Source organism: Centruroides sculpturatus, unplaced genomic scaffold, assembly GCF_000671375.1.
Source record: "Centruroides sculpturatus isolate CEXI.00-Female unplaced genomic scaffold, Cexi_2.0 scaffold2124, whole genome shotgun sequence".
NCBI classification, from domain to species: domain Eukaryota; kingdom Metazoa; phylum Arthropoda; class Arachnida; order Scorpiones; family Buthidae; genus Centruroides; species Centruroides sculpturatus.
This window is the reverse complement of record NW_019386256.1, coordinates 1-19120: the sequence shown is the minus strand read 5'-3', so window position 1 is coordinate 19120 and position 19120 is coordinate 1. Positions and strand designations below refer to the sequence as shown.

The 19120-nt window shown below is 29.9% G+C and overlaps 1 protein-coding gene across 1 annotated transcript in view; it reads left to right on the top strand.

Moving 5' to 3' along the window:
- The window catches only part of LOC111614287 (tetratricopeptide repeat protein 31-like), a 37572-nt gene extending 18474 nt beyond the window's left edge, over window positions 1-19098 (top strand). Inside the window, exons 6-17 of the mRNA XM_023355662.1 lie at window positions 2217-2300; window positions 2380-2427; window positions 2493-2530; window positions 4656-4692; window positions 4778-4999; window positions 5247-5375; window positions 10951-10996; window positions 12420-12510; window positions 12584-12634; window positions 15537-15627; window positions 15711-15815; window positions 18873-19098. Of these exons, the coding sequence (XP_023211430.1) occupies window positions 2217-2300; window positions 2380-2427; window positions 2493-2530; window positions 4656-4692; window positions 4778-4999; window positions 5247-5375; window positions 10951-10996; window positions 12420-12510; window positions 12584-12634; window positions 15537-15627; window positions 15711-15815; window positions 18873-19061 (1131 nt within the window). The 3' untranslated portion in view covers window positions 19062-19098. The remainder of the gene's footprint in view (window positions 1-2216; window positions 2301-2379; window positions 2428-2492; window positions 2531-4655; window positions 4693-4777; window positions 5000-5246; window positions 5376-10950; window positions 10997-12419; window positions 12511-12583; window positions 12635-15536; window positions 15628-15710; window positions 15816-18872) is intronic.
- The last annotated feature ends 22 nt before the right edge of the window (window positions 19099-19120 follow it).

Sequence of the window (19120 nt, the reverse complement as noted above, 5' to 3'; positions counted from 1 at the left end):
GTAATAATAATTGTGATATTGATAAAGAAGATATTAAAATATGAAGATAATATGCCTAAATGTAAGGTTAAAGAACCCCAAGAAAATAATGAATTTAAATGGAGATACTGTACATATGTCAGCACCATCTGATGGGAATATTTAATAATTAACAATAGAATGGAGAAATGTATGTGATTCTCATATGAATGTACAAAGGTATACATGCTGTAAGCATGAATCTTTCATTAACATATGGATATTATGATTTTAAATGTAAATGTTTAATTTATTACATTAAAAAATTTTAATACACCAGGGAAATTGAATAGGAATGTTCTGAGAATCTTGGAGGGACATTTGAAATGCATGTTTTTATAACTGGATTACTTGAGCAAGATTATATGTTTGTCTTTTTAAAAATGAGAGATTCACACTTTGTTGATAGATTTTAAATAAATAAACTTGAATACAATTGGATTCTAATATTAATTATAATAAAAACACCACTGCAAGAAACATTAGAATTATTTTTATTTCTACAAATAAATTTTGATCACTTATTCACAAAACACTGCTAAATTCAGTAACCAAAATTATTTAATATAAAATGTTTTCAACCTAATTTAGGCCATCTGCAGCTGGGCATAAAATGTATTCTATTACACATAAGTGTAGTAGAATACATTTTGCCAGGTGAGCAGCTGTTTGTATAATAATAATAAAACAAAACATTTGAACTAGATTTAGTTAATAAAATTTTATTATTGTTATCTGTTTAAAAACAGTTTTAAATTTATTTGACTGTTACAATTTGTAATATTTTGAAATTCTAAGTTTAAATTGTAAAAGATATTCTATTTCATTTATGTGTTCTATGCTTGGGATGGCTTAAATTAGTCTGAAAATATTTTATATTAAATAGTTTTTGTTATCTAAATGTAATAGTGTTTTACGTATCAATTGATTTGTAATGGTGCCAAGTTTTTTTAAATTTCTTAATCACTCATTATAAATAATTTAAAACACTTTATTAGAATTAGAAAATAACAATATTGCAAGAGATGATATATGTTTTATCCTTTAAATTGCACTAACTGCATTTCTACAATCATAATATTTTGACCAGAAAATGGAAAACAGACCTGCAACCTTTTGCAAATATCAAAAAATAATTTCTTTTCTTTCCAGCAAAATGTTTATTGATGGTCAAATGATGGAAAACCTGGTGTAGGCCTATAAATTAGACCAAAAATTAATAAACATTTTTTTGAAAAGAAGAAAAGGTTATTTTTTTATATTTGCAAAACATTTAAATTAAAATGCTAGATAATTGTCAAAAATTATTCTGTTAATCTAAGAACAAGAACAATGGATTTCACAATTCTAAATTCAAGATAGACAATATTCAATAAAATTGCAGCTCTGAATGAGGCAGTTAGGACCTAATTAGAGTTGTAGACCATGTCTGTAGGAGTAAAAAATGTCAAAGAAACTGATATTCTGCATATGACCTTTGCAAGATATAGCCTTTCAAAATCAACCTATAAACACGTGATAGACTTACTGGGTGAACAATGTGACTCCATTCACACTCCAGAAGTAGTCAGTAAAATGGGTTTCTTGTGTTTTATGAGCTGTTAGCCATCTCTAGTAAAGTGGAAAACAGCTAATTTTTATCGTTGTTTTGAGAAATAATTCCAGATTTTTCACTTTCAGATTTTCCATTTTTGATACTCTTCAAAATTTCAGATAGACTGATTTTTGGAGGCTATTCTTTGAAGGGTCATACAAAGACCATAGATTTCTTTGACTATTTTTGCTCCCATGGGCATAGTCTACAGCTCTGATAAGGTCCCAACTATCTCATAGCCCACCAGAGGCCGAGTGGATAACACTGGTAGTAGCTTTGCACCTCACAATGAGCTGATCATGTAGAGTTATCTGGATTTTCTTTATGTTTGTAACATCTAAATAGGGGACAATTTTCCATAAGTCCTATTGGGAGGCATCCCACTTGACAAATCACCTATATGTCACATTACTGTAATCAATAAACCAACCCAGCTGGCTTATTCAGAGCTGCAATTTTACTCAACATTCTTTAAAAAGATTATTTACATCATTCTAAGGCTGCAAAAATGCTACGATTATGATAATGTTTTGAGTTAGCTGAATTTAAAAAGAATAAAATGTATCAAAGTTTTAAGTCTAATTAACAGAGATTATTTTCATAGGAAGCCAAACAGAATGCAGATGCTTTAATTGCTGAAGAAGAAAGAGAAAAGAAGAGAGCAGAAAAAAGAAGAGCTAAGAAAAAAGTATGAAATTTAATAAATTAAAGTATTAAAATAATATATATTATAAATTAAATAATAATAATTTAATTTTTTTTTTCAGAAAAGAAAAGAGAAAAAGAAATTACAAAAAGAAAGAAATGGGGAAATTGTAAGAAAGAATCATAAGCATTTATTACAACTTTTCAATTTTCTTAATTTATTAATTTCTTTTAGAATATTACCGAAGATGCAAAATGTGAAGAAGAAAAAAGGTAATAAAAATTTATTTATTTATTCTGTTTAAATAATTAATCAAATTTTTTTATAATTTACATAATGATATATCTTAAACCATAAGAAGCAAGATTAAATATAGAAGTCTGTAGTTTTTATGTTATCAAAACTGTTTTGAAACATTTCTGTTCTTCATCAGTTGATATTAGAATAATAAAATATAATGCAATGACAAATTTAAGAATAAAGTGTATCCCATAATTATAAAGGCATAATTTTAATTAGAAAAAATATAAAAATTGTGTATTTGATCAATAAAATGAGTCTACATTTTTTATTATATAGGCTCTATAAAAAATGATGAGAATAGAGACATCCAATAAGATAAGTTCCTGTAATAAAAAAAAATATTTATTAACATCCAGTGGTTTTTTTGTCCCAAAAATATAAAGACAGTGGTTATAATTTCAGTCCAAATAAATAAATTACTCATTGAGATGCATAAATATTTGCATAGGACTAGTGAACAATTACTTTATGTATTTTTGTTATGATAAAATCTGTTCTTATACCCAGAGGATGTTCATTTTTGAAAAAGAGCAAATAAGCATTATGTATGCTGGAGATTGCCAAACATTTGGAAAGATCTATAATTGTAGCTGAAAATTTTGTGTTAAAAAGTGATAAATTTAGCACCAGAAACAACAGGAAACCATCAAATTTATTAGCAAGCTAGAATTATTGAGAAAATTTCTAACAATTGTACAAGTTTGAGATATTTGTCGTCTTGTTCAGATATTCCTGTAAACAAGTTAACTTTTTTAGAAATTTTACAGACTGACTACTGTATAAGAAGAGAGAGAGCCAGCATCCCAACATCTCTGTCTGTTACACACAAGACTATCAGATTGAAATGGGTCAAAGAAACAATGTTCTATACCACCAAATAGAAGTAGGTTGTGTTTAGTGATGAAAAAAAGTTTAATTAATTTGGATGGTGCAGATGACTGGCATGATCTAGGAAGAGAAGAACAAATGTATTGTAAGAGGCAACAAGGAGGTGAAAGTGTTATGGTTTGAGCAGGATTTGGATTTTTAGGTAAAACTAATGTTGCCTTTGTCAGTGGCAAAATGAATGATACTGTTTATCAAAGTGCTTGAAAATCATTTCCTTTCATTTGAATGAAACAATTGGAAGCCCTTTTCTTGACCTTTTAATAAGAGTATGCTTCAATCTGTACTGCAAAAACAACATTTGAATGTTTTTAGATAATTTGCAATTTAATGACATTTTATTTATTACAACCATGTTCAGAAAATATAAATTTTCGTCTATAATAATGTATCTTCTATTACCAGGACTTATTATACTGGCACTACAGAAATATTACAAAGTTTTACAGAAAAACATTTTTTTATTTTACTTAATATACCTGGACATATACATAGTTTTGTGTTTCGGACATTCTTGTCCCTCCTCAGCAGGTACTTTTGTATATTCTATAACAATAAAATAAGTATTTAAAATTACAATTAGAATTCCCGACAAAAGGTTTAATAAAATTCTTAATAAAAAATCTTACAATTTTAAGGTTTTCATTTATTTTTACCACAGCTGGACATTCAAATTTGACTGACAAAATAGAAAATACGTTATTATAGATGAAAATTTATATTTTAGTAAAAAAAAAAAGGACATTGAGGCATTTTAATTAAATGTTCAGAAAATGTCTGAAATAAAAATATATAAATCATTTTCATTTCTAAAAAAACAATTATGAATAATACTTAAAATTTTTAAGTAGATACCTTTCTAATTATGGGATGTACTGTACCTTAGTTTTATTTATCAATCAACTTTTATTTAATGAAGAAATTCTGCTTTAAAAATTAGCCTTTAATTAATTTAACTTATTCAAATTACATTGTTTTAAAATTAGTTGTTGATAAACTGGAATGATTCAGTTACATTTCTGATGAACTAAAAACTATGGATGTTTATATCTGACTTGTACATTACATAATTTGCTGGTTATGGAGTCAATTTTTTTTAAGTGCTAATATGGAATATTTTAAAATTTCTTATAGTTTAAATTTTAATATATATATATAAATATATTCAACTGGTTGGAGAAAAAAATTTAAAAATTTAATTTTTTCCAGTGTACCAAATAGTAGTTGTTCTGATACTGAAGGAGAGGTGAAAAATTTTTATTTGCATATATTGTAAAAAATAATTTATGATGATTTAATTTATTAAGATTTATTTACTTACATTATTTTAGAGTATAGATCCAAACAGTGCTTTTGTTGCAGTTGCAGCCAATAAGAGTAAAAAATTAGCGACTGCAACACATTTACAGAAAAAGAACTGTAAACAGAACATTTTTCCTTCACCATTAAAGCAAGATAGATATAGTTTTTTAAATTCTGAAACTTGTAAAAAGGGCAAAGAAAATAAAAATAAAAATAATAATAATCAGTCTGCTTGTAAAGGATTCAAAAATGTAAGTTTATTTCATATTAGTATATATAATTATTCATTAAACACAGTAACAAAAAAGCATTATATCATGATAATATTAACATTGTGGTGACTTATAATTATATCTGAATTCTACTTTGTTGTGAATTTCATATTTATCTAAGTGATTCCAAAATAGATACTTGTATAATATTTTTTATTTATGAAATAATTTATTATTATTAAATAATTTAATGAAAAATAAATAAATTTCTTCAATTTTTCTTTAGGGTATTGATCCTAATAGTGCTTTTGTGGCTGTTGCTGCTAGTAAAAGTAAGAGAAATATCTCAATGCAAAAACTTGTAAATGAAGATAATTTTTGTAATAATATAAGGCAAAATAATGATGTACAGAATGTAAGTATATAAGAGGCTGTCTGATGTTATGAAATATTTTGTTTTTCAGTATTTCCTTAAAAAGTTAATTACAAAACAGATATAAATTTTTAAATCAAGTTTGAATGTAAACAGATAATTTATATACAGGGTATCCAATAAGTCTGGAATCATAGGAATCATGTTTGTCTTTGTTTATTCTTTTAAAGTAAAACATCCAAACTGATGTATATGATTAGTGAAAAGTCTGGATATATCCTATTAAACCTATCAGGCATATTTGGCAACTTTTCACTGTGGACTCCCATGACCAAAATTACTTGAATTCATTCATTCTTATTCAGTGCCATACTTGTAAAAGATTAAACGAATACTAGCATAATTCTTATGGTTCCAGACTTATAAGACACATTGTATATTTTGACATTATAATTTTTTGTTTTATATAAATCCTTATTGATTCACAAATCAGATCCATTCCTATGGTCCATTTGTTGTATGCATTTGTCAGTTATGTGTTAAAACATTTAAGTATGTAAGAAAAAAATATTAGCAAAATTAAAAGAACAAATATTAGTATATTTATTTTCTGATTATAACCACTTTTATAAGTTAAAATCAAGGAGCTTTTTGAATACACAAAATATCAGTAATATAATTATCGAGCTTACTCATCAAATTATATTTAATTGGATATAATGCTAATTCAATGATAGTTAAGTTGCATTATTTTTTTGTGGAAAAACTTTTAAAAATCGTTAAAATTTAAAGAATTCATTAAAAATTAGGATGTATCTATATTGGATAATTTATAAATATCTGTATGTGTGTACTGTACAGTACAATCTTGGTAATCTGACATACATGCGACTGGAATGGAGTAAGATTAAGGAGATTGCCAGATTATTGGAAATAAGGTGAATTCAATGGAAAATTTTTTAGAAAAAAGGCATTTGTTTATTTGTATGGTATTAATACATTGTATTAATCAAAAACACAGAATAACAAGAAATTATGAAAGAAGAGAAATCATATCTTACTGTATTTAGAGTTCTCAAATTAATTTCCAACCCTTTTAAAATAATTTTCAATTGTCTTTTGCTATTTTGTGATCTAAGCATGCTGCCATTGTCAGAAATCAGTGTTGCCAAGTTGGTGGTTTTCTACCAAATTTAATGGGAAATTGAAGCATGGAAGATTAGTGGGAGGTACAGTATTTTTTGTGTGAAATTATTTCAGGGGCTGAATTTTATATTTATACATTATTGTATTATAAGATACTGTGCCTTTTTTCAGCAGCATACAATGATGATCCTAAGAATCTTTAGTGTCATACCTGGAAATCAACCAACCTCTCCTAATGGAAAACACTCCTCCCTTTACCACCAGGGAAGTTGACGATGTAAAGAGGGAAGTTGACGATGCAGGACTAAAGAGGGGGAAGTCTCCCGGCCCTGATGATATAACTAACAACATTGCTCTCTGCCTCTGGGGATTATCCCTGACTTTCTCCTTGGCATGTACAATGCTTAAAGCATAGTATTTTCCCTGATCCCTGGAAAGTGGCCAAGATTGTCCTGGTACCTAAACCAGGCAACCATAAAGATTTCTGCTAGTCTCTCTCTTGCCTGTACTTGGAAAGATTCTTTAACATCTGATCAACAATCAAATATCCTGGTACCTTTAGAACAATCTCCTCCTCCAGGAAAATCAGCTGAAGATGCAATTCACATTGCTATTGATACCATTTGTAATTTATTGAATGACCACAAATATGTGCTCGTGGTCAGCTTGGACATCTCCAAGGCTTTCGACAGCGCCTGGTGGCCCTTCATTCTAAAACAACTCAGGACCTTATGTTGTCCCTCTAACCTATACTATAATTATTATGAAGGACTATTTGAATAACAGATTTGCCATATTACACAAGGACTAACACAATGCCCATAAAACGATCACCAAAGGGTGTCCACAAGGTTCAGTGTGTGGGCCACTACTCTGGAACATCACGTTCAATGCATTTCTACAGGAGAACTTCGGACAGAATAGGCTGATAGCCTATGCCGATGATGTCCTGGTCCTGGTGGGGGACTGCTCTAGGGCTGTCCTCAAGCACAATGGCAACCACCTGCTCAAGAAATTCACTGCTGAGGCATAAAACATAAACTCAATTTCAGTCCTCTAAAGACCAAAGGGATAGTCTTCAACAAATAAGGACAACCAAATTTATACCGAAGGGTACCACACATTAAGATGGACAGCAAAACCATCAAAATTGAGAAAAGCCTTAAATACCTGGGGGTTGTCCTGGATCATCCTCTCCTGGGATGCACATGTTGAGGCCATCACAAAATGCACTGGCCTAAATATGCAGACCTTTGCCCAGGTAGCCAAGAAAACATGGGGCCTTTCTTTGGGTGCTATGAGCACTATTTATGACCATATTTACATCCCAGTGGTGACCTATACCTGTGGCAGCTGGGGCTGGGCGTCCAATAAAGTCCATATTAAAAGGAAGCTCATCTCATCACAACATTGAGAACTCACTCTCTTCACCAAATGCTTCTGGACTGTGTGCAACCTTAGCATTCAAGTTATCACCAAAAAGCTTGCCATTGACCTCATAATCCAATTTAACAGAAAAATTCAAAATATTAAATGAGGTGAAGAAATTAACACCAGCGCTGGAGGGATTAACGTCAACAATTATGAGAGCCCTTATCTGTTTTTGGATACTTCGTTACTTGATAATGAATTTTACTGCCTGGATGGCAACTTCCCTCAAATTCCTGACATGGAGATCTTCACCAATAGATCTAAAATTCAAAACTCAGTTGCCTGTGGTTTTGTTGTCTTTATTAATGGGGAGGAAACTCACTTCAAAAAATACCACCTTAGCAACATATGCACCATCTTTCAACCCAAATTACTTTCTATAAAGATGGGCTTCCTTTGGTCTACTAACAATTATTCTCTCAGCCATATCCATATCATTACTGACAGCTTATCTGCCAACCGTGTTATTAATAGTACAAACTTCCACCTGATTGCTATCAAAATCAGGAATATCATCAACAACACCAGCAATACCATATCAGTCACTTGGACTCATGCTCACCTGGACACTCCTGGCAATGAGCATGCCAACCTCTTGGCATCCCAACCAATCTATGGTTGGGGATGTCTCAATTCCTATAATCTACAACAAAGCCATCAAACACATGTTATGTCAGTTCCTTTGGAAGGATACTCTTTCCACCTGGCAGGATATCTGGAATGAAAAAATAGCTGCATCACGCACAGTTTTATTCCAAACCTTAATGACTTTTTCAAACTTGACTGGTTCACACCTAACTACTTCATGACGCAATCACGATCATACTTCACTACTTCCTCACAGGTCATGGCAAATTTGGCACTTACCTGTCATGTCTCACTAATCATCCTTCTCATCTCTGTCCTGCCTGCCAGGTGGAGGACAGCAGCATACACTACATTTTCGACTGTATTATTCTTAAAGAGGAACGTTTGGAAATAAAACTTCTTTTAAATGCCCATGGGATTTCATGTTGTCCTTCAGATCTTCTCAGCAATGAAGAGATATATCTTGCCTTCTCCAGGATGGCTAAAAAATTTTGCAAACTGTCTCCTGTGATAAGTCCCTACTCTCAATAACCTTCTCTCCTTGGACTTGTGACACAATACATGTCCTGTACAATCATTATATATTTTAACTTTTATATCATTTCTACTATTTTGCATAGTGTATTATTATCAACTCAATTTGTTTTCTATGTATCTTTTGTATTTTACCTATTTCATGCTTAACTATTTATTATAACTCAATTTGTGTACCTTTGCTGTAATATTTACCCTAGTAATCACTGCAATCAAATCCTGCATAGTTTTATGTATATATTTTTTACTACTACTTTGTATGGTGTTTTATTATTAGTAGTTCATTTCATGTTTTATGTATCCTTCATGTATCTTAAGTATTTTATCTATCTTATGTATTACTGCCCACTATTACCTGATTTATGTATTATCTCGATGTTATATCCACTCTAGTTTGTCATATCTTAACTGTATTGTATCTTGGTTGTGCTTTTTGCAATACCAAGCATGTAAAATGTACAGTATATTAATAAACGATTGATTGATTGATTATCATACCTAAAGCTTGGACTTGATATCATATAGTAGCAAGATGTTCAAAGTTAGTGGAAACTGAAGTTTTGAACTAACAGGAAACTTGTCTACAACTTGGCAATTGTGCCAACAAAATCTGAGAGTCAACTAGTGTTGGGTTACCAAACTAGTAAATGGCAAGATTACTAAAATTGTGCTGTGTACAGTACAGTGCATATACATACATACCATAGATGAATGAATGTACTATACTATATTATAGGACTGTGTTAAAATATAATTTCATATTTACAAATTTATAAATATTAGTTACAACTTTTTAATTTAATGTAATTTATAAAAATAGAATTTATTTACTTCATTTAGAAATATCAAATAATGATTCATAATTTATTTTTGTTTTAATTATATAATTGATAAAAGTTTAGTTTTGAATAAAAAAAAACCCTTTAATATTGAACTCCATTTTTGAATATTTGATAAATTTAAATGATTATTTTTAAATATGACATTTCAAGTATATTATTTAGACTAATTTTTATTGAAATTTATTAAAATTAATGAATAATTTGCAAATAATATGATTTGATATCTTTTAAAGAAATTATATTGTTATTTATTTGATTTATCTTGTATTAATCTAAAGAAAACAGCTGATTACTTAATTCAATATATGTTTAATAGTTGGAAAACAGAGCTCTTGTCAGTTGAAAAACTACAAATTATCTTTATATTAAAGTAGTATTTATGATGAATAATGATAATATAATTACTTATTACAAATAGCATTTAGTTTTCTTTAATTAAAAAATAACACAAGAAATTTTTAAAAACAAAAGTTTAATTTTTTATTTTTTTATTTTTACTTGTTAACAATTAATATAAACAAACATAACTTAATAAACAAAGTTTTTATCAGATTATATTTTACATTTAAATTATCAAGTAACAATTGGAATAATTTCATTGTTATATAGTTGATTTTATCATCAATTCATATAGTATTAATTAAATAATTTGGATCAGTTAATTTTGAAATATTTTATAAAAGATTTTAATTATTATAAATTTATAATCATAAAAAATCTACTTTTGAATATTTAGATATGTCAACTAGGATGTACAGTACTAGCCTAACTTATGTTCAAATTGCATTTTGTGTCATTTTTCAGATATTTCAAAATTAATTCAAATTATTTTATTATTAAAATTGTCTACAGAGAATTATTCATGCATCTTAGTCACATTCTTACCGTTATTAAAATATCAAACAATGTAAATTGTAAAGTCACTGAATTAGAGACTGCTTCTATATTTGTAAAATGAGTTTTCTTGTTACATAATAAAAATTTTACCACTTATTAAGAAAACAGTTTATGTTGTATGAAATGAATTTGGAAATATTTTAATGTTAGTAAAAACTATATGTATTTTTTTGTTTCAGTGTAGAGAAATTGAAACAAGAGTATTAAGAAGCCGACAAGTTGCAAGTAAGCATAAATATTGCTAAATGTTTATTTGTATATAAAATACATTTTATAATTTAATAGTGTTTTGACAGATCATAAATCTAAGGTTGTTAAATGTATTCTTGAGTAATACTGTCAAACCTAGGGTTACAAACACCAACAATTCGGTTTAAATATGTATAAGTACATGATAAAAAATAGTTATTGCACCAGGATTGATAAACAGAGTCAAGTTTAAAATGTTCACAGAAGGTAGAAAGAAGAATGTTATGATGGTGATGCATATTAATGCTGGTTTTGGGAAAATGTTACGCCTGAAATTACCATTAAGTGTATGGAGAGTAAACCCTCTAAACATACTTACTCTGTGGTGGGGAAGAAGGGACACTTTTGAGTTGGTGCTCAAAAAGAGTGGACAATGATAGAGGTGTGATATTGTCTGATACCCAAGTAGATGGATGAAATCATAACTTCGAGCAAGAATCCTTAAAATTCCTGGGCCGAAGTTAGTGTGTTGGAGTCGTATTCAACATGACCAGTTTTGAGTTTAGAATGTGTGAGCAATGATTTGGATATAAATAAAAATCCTTAGGAACTAAGGAGAAGAAGACAGAAGTGCAAGAAGTTTCATGTGGCTCTTCACAACAGAACTGAAAGACATTTTCAGGACCTGGTACTGTTCTTTCCTATCTGCCATTATTATTACTACTATCCCCTATCTTCAATTTTTCATAGCAGTGTAAGTCTAGTATTAAGGGTTAGTTTTAGAAAAATTAATATTGTAATAATTATTCTTGTTAATTGTATTGGATTCGGATTATTGCAATTTGGGGTGTTGTGTTCATTTATTAGTTTTGTAATTTTCACTGACAATCATGTTTAGGATTTATGCTGGAGAAACCATCCTAGAGTTGACATCTTTGATTAAACCTGTAAATAGTCAAAACATGTATAAATAAAGTAAACATCTCACATCTACTTTGTGTTTAGTTTGTTGGGGTGTTTGCCTTGGTGGGCTAATAACGACCCTATCATATATCTCACAATATGTTTGAACATACTCAAAGTTATATATTCTCATTCTTTAGTCACTCTAAACTAAAATATTTAGAATGCATAAATATTAATCTAAAACAAAGAAATTGTGTGTTGATCTTATAAAGTAAATTTTATAAATTTCTGTTACTATAAAATATTCAAATGACTCATTTCAATATGAATTTAATATATAAAAAATTGTATCAAACTGTTTTCAAATATATACAATTCAAACCATTCCATTCACATTTAAGTTTATTGAAATTTACATTTATAAGTTTGTAATTGTTATGAATGGACTTTGTTAATTAATTGATCGTATATTATGCATTTATTAATTTTTTGAGCAAATAAAGATTATTACAGTTTCTAATGATAATTTACAAGAGTTGTGATTTGATTTTAGTTCGTGGTAATGAAATGGCTGGAGTCGGTCATTATCAAGAAGCTGTTAAACTTTTCACAGAGGCCATTAAGTTAAATCCAAATGATTACAGGTAGATGAAATATATAAAAAATTTAATAAAAATATTTAAAATAATATGATGATCTAATTTTGTTTTTATTTAGGTTTTTTGGCAATCGTTCCTACTGTTATGATAGATTAGGTTTATATGAGAGGTGAGTATTTTATTCTGTTTGTTTCTTTATTGATTCATCATATTTTAATGATATTTTTTAAAAAGCTAGATTATGTAGAATACCTCAGCTGACCTCTACAGTATCAAATAGCCTACATTTAGTTGTTTTGAGTGAATATTTAGAAATGAAATACAATCCTATGAAATTTTTAGTGATTAAACTGATAAATAAGTATAAGTATCTTTGAATCCATGAGAGATATTGACTTGCTAATATTTAATACTTTGTTTTTATAGCAAATTATTTATATATACAGTAGAACCTCGATTATCCGGATTGTTCGAAATAAACAAAAATTTTACGAATTTGCTGATTTGCACTTGGCGAATTACGATACTGTTTATGTGCGTGATGGAATGCATAATTTTTTTTCTTTCAACAACATCTCACCCGGCACAGTGGCCGTAACTCTTAAATATATTTTGCGTCGTAATAAAAATATAACATGACATACGTATTTATAAATTATTTTATTTTCAAATTACATCATTTCTATGACCAGGAGCGATGTAAGGCATGGGCGACGTGGGCCACCGCCTATGCCTGGCGGTCCGAAGGGCCTCGCGTTTCGAAGGTTTACGCATTACTTAAAAGCTGCGAACATGACGAAAAAATTTTATTCGTCATAAAACGATAAATAGTTTGTCAAATTTTTATTCATAAAAATGCAGTTTCGACTGCTTTTTATTTTATAAAATTCGTCTTCTTGCACTACCAGAGGGCCTTTTAAACAATAAGTAGTCTGTCAGCGTTGGTCAGTAGTAGTACAAATTCAATACGAACGTTTGTTTCTTGAAAATTTGATTACGGTTTAAATACAGTATTTACTTTTAATATTATTGATATATCATCAAAAAGAAAACGTGTTGTATTATCATTAAAAGACAAATTAAAGTATTTGTTTCGATTATCCGAATTTTTCTTTATCTGGACTACCTTCATCCCCAATTAGTCCAGATAATCGAGGTTCTACTGCATATATATATATATATATATGTATAAAACTAAAGAATGAGTGTAAAAATTTCACTTACTGATTTATTTAAGTCAGTTTGCATTTATTCTCTTCTAGTTATAATTTATAAACTATGTAGGCTGTTTTTTTTTTTTCAAGCTCTGATGGTCCATAAAAAAAAGACAAATGTAAATAACAAAATGAATTTATTACCAAAAGTTAGGTACAAACACGGTTACTTTTTGACATAATCACCATGAAGATTGAGGCATTTGTCATATCTGTGGACATGCTTTTCCATCCCCTTGTCATAGAATGTTGCCGCCAATGACTTGAGATGGGCCCTAATGTTGTTTTGAAGATCATAGTTAGTCTTGAACCGCTGCCCTCTTAGTCATTTTTTCTGTTCAGAAAAAAGATGGAAGTTGCTTGGTGCTAAATCAGAGTTATATGCTTGGTGTTTAAAGGTGGTGACAATTTCCACCTTTCAGAGTTCCACCCATCTTGGAACTTTTTAATATGTGAAGACTTCCACCTCTTTCCTGAACTGAAAATATGGCTAGCAGGGCAGAGGTTTGAGACTAATGACGATCTTCAAAACAATGTTGTTAAGGCCATCTCAATTCACTGGTGGCAACATTCTATGACAAGGGGATGAAAAAGCTCATCCACAGATAAGACAAATTCCTCAATCTTCATGGTGATTATGTTGAAATGTAACCATGTTTGCACCTAACTTTTGGTAATAAATTCATTTTGTTATTTACACTTGTCTTTTTTTATGGACCATTGGAGCTTGAAAAATACCGCCCTTGTATTTTCTCATATTAAATTAAAAGTTGAGCTGATGTAAGGTACAGTTTGTATAGTTTATGGTGTCTATTGTTACATCTTAATCATATCTTCTTACTAGTCTCTTCTTCTTCTTGAATAGATAGTATCTAATAATAATGATGATTGATTTGAATATAGTTGTACCCTCTTGATAACCACTCAGCAGTGACCAATAGATATATCCGTCAAGGGCGATCGTGTGGCACTGGTGACCTACTGGTGGTTTATGACTAGTTTTTGACTACATCCACAAAAGAATTTTGCAGATATAGCCAAAAACTACCATGAAAAAAAATTCACATAAAAAAAGGAATTACGTAACAATAAAAAAAAGACTTTTCTTTACTAGACATAACTGTTTACAAAATCTTTTTCCAAAACAGTAATGAGAAAATACTTAAAAAAAATACTTTAAAAAATTTCCCGCATTTATTCTCCACTACATAGGGACATACACCATACCTGACTAACCCACTGCAGAAAGGATAATTTAGTCTCTCAATTATCTGGCATACCCTAGCTGGGCTCTAGAAAATTGTATAGACAATTATAATTTACCTAGGCCTGACTCCAGCCCTGTTTTTAAGGAAAAATTTGAACACACTTTGAATAAATTTATAATAGTATAGTAAAAATTACCAAATTGAAAACAATAGTTGCAAAATTTATTTGGGTGTAAAATATTGCCAAATCTGGTGATACATCACTGGACCTGGCAACAAGTTACCTGCCTGCAACTATGCTCACAAGTTACCTGCCTATCACTGTACTGTCTCTCCCTATCAAGTTGGACTCTTCAAAATTTAATGACAACCTATACCATCATATGGTGAATGATATGCAGAGAGGACACTCTGTATGCTTTGGGTTAGTTTTATAGCATGATATGTCATGGCCAAGCAATGTAAATGCTGCATATCAATAAAAGAAATTGGTGTATTGGCTTGTAAATTGAACCACTTCTGATACATTGGGAACATTCCAATACACCAATATATTTGTATTGGATTGATATTAGTTAAATCTTCATATTTTAAATTTTTTTATAGTGCTTTTTGTATATATTGATGTTATTTCATTTTTTTTTTCTAGAGCATTAAAAGACTCAGAAAAAGCTATTAGTTTAGCTCCTAATTGGGCCAAAGGTTATTTTAGAAAAGGAAGAGCATTGTGTGGCTTAAAAGTAATTGCTGTTTTTAAGAAGTAAATGTTATCTCATAAGTCTTGTTACATGTTTTAATAATTTCATCAATTTTATGTGCTTAGAAATATTCAGAATCTGAAGAAGCATTTGATGTTGTATTAAAATTAGATAAAAATTGTACAGATGCGGAACAAGAACTATATAAAGTTCGTACTCTTCAGTTAATGGTGAGTCAGGTTTGTTGTTCTTTTTTAATGCGTTTTTTTTATATTTTATTTAGCATTTATATTTTTAAGAAAACTACAAATTATTTTTTATCAACATTCAGAATTGGAAATGAAAATATCTAGACATGCAGTAACTGATTGTTTAATTTTTTTTCCTCTTTGTTTTTTCTGGGCTTTGCTTATTATTCTGCATTGCTGTTTTCAATGTTGAAATGCTTGTTTGATCAATTATTCAGTAATCTTGTTCCAAATTTCATTTGCTTTTTTTCACACAGATTGCAGAAAGTTACATGAAAAAATTCTGCAGCTGATTGATGACAATATCTCATTTAGTTAGACAAGGCACAGTTTGTATCAGAAATTGCAAAAGGAAAATTTGTTACATTAAATCTGGAGAACAACCACTCAAACATGAATTCATACTACAGTGAATGTTGGCTTATGGCCTTTATTGTAGTTAGAATAATAATTGGATGCAGTCTTACCACTTATCAAAGTTACTCCTAAGATCAAACTTAACGGAGAACTATAACATGACCATCTCTTAAAGCCACTTTCTCACCAGTGGTCGAGTGGATAAAATCACTGAACGCTGGTAGTTGGTCATGGATTTGTGCCTTGCCGATGGGCTGGCCACGTGGCATTTTCCAGGTTTTATTCATGTTTGTAACATCTAAATAGGGGCCAGTTTCCCATAGAAAGTCTGCCCAGGAGGCATTCTCCTCAGCAGACATCCCATGTTGTGTTTCTATGCACAAATAAACCAAACCAAACTGAAACCACTCCAAATATGTACTAAAATCATAATCTCATGAGATGGACAAAGTTAAATGTGACTTTGTCCATCTCAAAATTATCATAAGTGAGATACTTATGAGATTATCATCTCTTGAATATCTCATAACATGCATCTTAGCTCAAACATATCTCCAACAGATGGGGAATAAAATTGGAATCAGTTATATGAAACCAAAGATACCAAGTCTCATAATGATAGTTGACTTTTTTGGGTTTGGCTACCTCAGAAAAATTTCTGTGTAAAGATGCACATGGCTGACCTAAAGAAAAAAACGATTCCTCAAGATTTGATCAAACAAGTATTTTAAGTTTGGAAACACTGATGCAGAATGACAAAGTCCAGGAAGAAACAAATTGAACATACAAAAAACTACACAACTGATCACTGTGTGTCTAGCAACTTTTAGTAAATTTCAATAAATAAAATCTAAATTGACTGAATTATAATGCTATCTTTAACAGTGGATGAAGCTAAAAGAAATCTTATATTTTTGATCTGATTAATGTGCCATCCCCAGGCATGGACAGTTGAAAGTGGAATGCTAATGTCAGAAAGAAAGACAAGGAGATAGTGATAGGATAGAGGGCATTTATAGCATTTATAATAATGATGCCATGTGATGATGTCTTCTTTATTTGGAAATGCAAGTTTGACTTAGATATTTTCCTTCATTTAATGAATAATTCCTGTTTCTAACCCTAGAAATGGATTAGATAAGTGCAGACAATGTTAATTTTCTAGACATCAATCTTTCACTTACATATAGATGAATCCACACTAAAGCTTACCCAAAACCAACCTTCCTACTGTTCTATATCTTCATTTTCTTCTTTTCATTCCTTCACTTAAAATTTCAGCCTTCCACCAAGCATATCTACACTCACTGCTCCAAGATCACAAATCAGAAAACAGAACTAAACAGGATCGTTTATCTTGCACTGTAAAATAACCTTTAGAGATTAAACATCTACCTCATTGAGAACTTTGAACATTGAACAAAATATATCCAAATGTGACCTTATTCCCTTCTCCATATTCACATACTCCAAAATCCTTCAATCTATGTTCAAATCTGTCACTCAGAATAACAGCCTACCATAAATGCATAGCCTACCAATGCAATCCAACTTTATATTACCTCCTAAAGAATGATGGAAACCCTGTAGATGAAAAATGGATACATTTTATCCATTTAAATCATAAATTTTAAAAATCAAAAATCTAAGACAGGCATTAATGCAAAATATGTTGGATATATCTCAAGATCTTTCAATCAAACTCTTATTGAGCATACTCTTTATAACTACTCTATTACCAACATATGTATAAACAACTATGACAAGAATTCCCTTCCCTCTGGCAATATCTCTTTCACGTCAAAGCCCACCTCCTGTGCTTGATTACTTTATCGGAATATAATCCTTCATCCTTTCTTCTGACACCAGCATTCCAGTTTTGACTGTACTCATCTGAGGATGGGTCAAAAACATTAGCTTTATTTCAGCTTCACCTACTGTTTAAAATGCATTAATTAATTCGGTTTAGTTATCTAGAAGCTAGTAGCTCATCTAAAATACAATCCCCTTTTATAATTACCATATCATTAACTAGTACAGTAATTTTGTTTTGTGGCTGCTGTTAATTTGGTTAAAAGCAATTTGGTCTAAAGGTAGGGAAAAATATTAGATAATATTCCAATGAAAAGAATGGGAAAAGGAGAAGAAATAGCAGCCAGAGTCTTGTTTTTAGCAAGTACAGAAGCGAAATATATAACAGGACATGTACTAAATATTAATTTAGGCCATTGTACTAAATTGAAAAATTACAATATTCTGGAAGAGAAGATCAATCCAGAGTAAGATTTGAGCACACAACTCCTGGGATTTTAAGTCTCACTCTGGGATAATCCTACTAATATCCTAAACTATTAAATTCAGTTTAAGTTGGAAGCCTAATTGCTTACCTTTAGACCAAATTGCTTTTACTGATTATTAATAGTAGCCATTACAAGGTTTTCTTGTGATTTTGTTAGTATTTTAAAATTTTATAATTTACATAAATCATTGTTATATTTAGCAGTGGTAAACTTCATTGAATTGTATTTATAAATGATAAAATAATGAAAATATTAAACTATATTTTAAACAGAAATATGACTGTACCAGATTTTCTTTATTACAAAAATGTAAATTTGTTATTTAAACAAGAGTTACTTTGATGAATAATAGTATGTTGTTGACTGATTCTATTCTAAACAGGAAATGGGATTTTCAAAGCAGCAAGCAGAAACAACAATTAATCATTACGGTAATGTACAGATGGCTCTAGAAGCTTTGTTATCGAGGTCGGAAATAGATTCTCAAGCGGTGGGAGGAGGGCCCGAAGTTTACTTTTCGGACAATGATTCCTCCAGAATGCCTTCTATTCAAGATGACAAAATGGAGTGAGTTTATTTAATGAATGTTTGTGTTGTAAATAATTATTTTTGAGCAAAAAATAATTATTT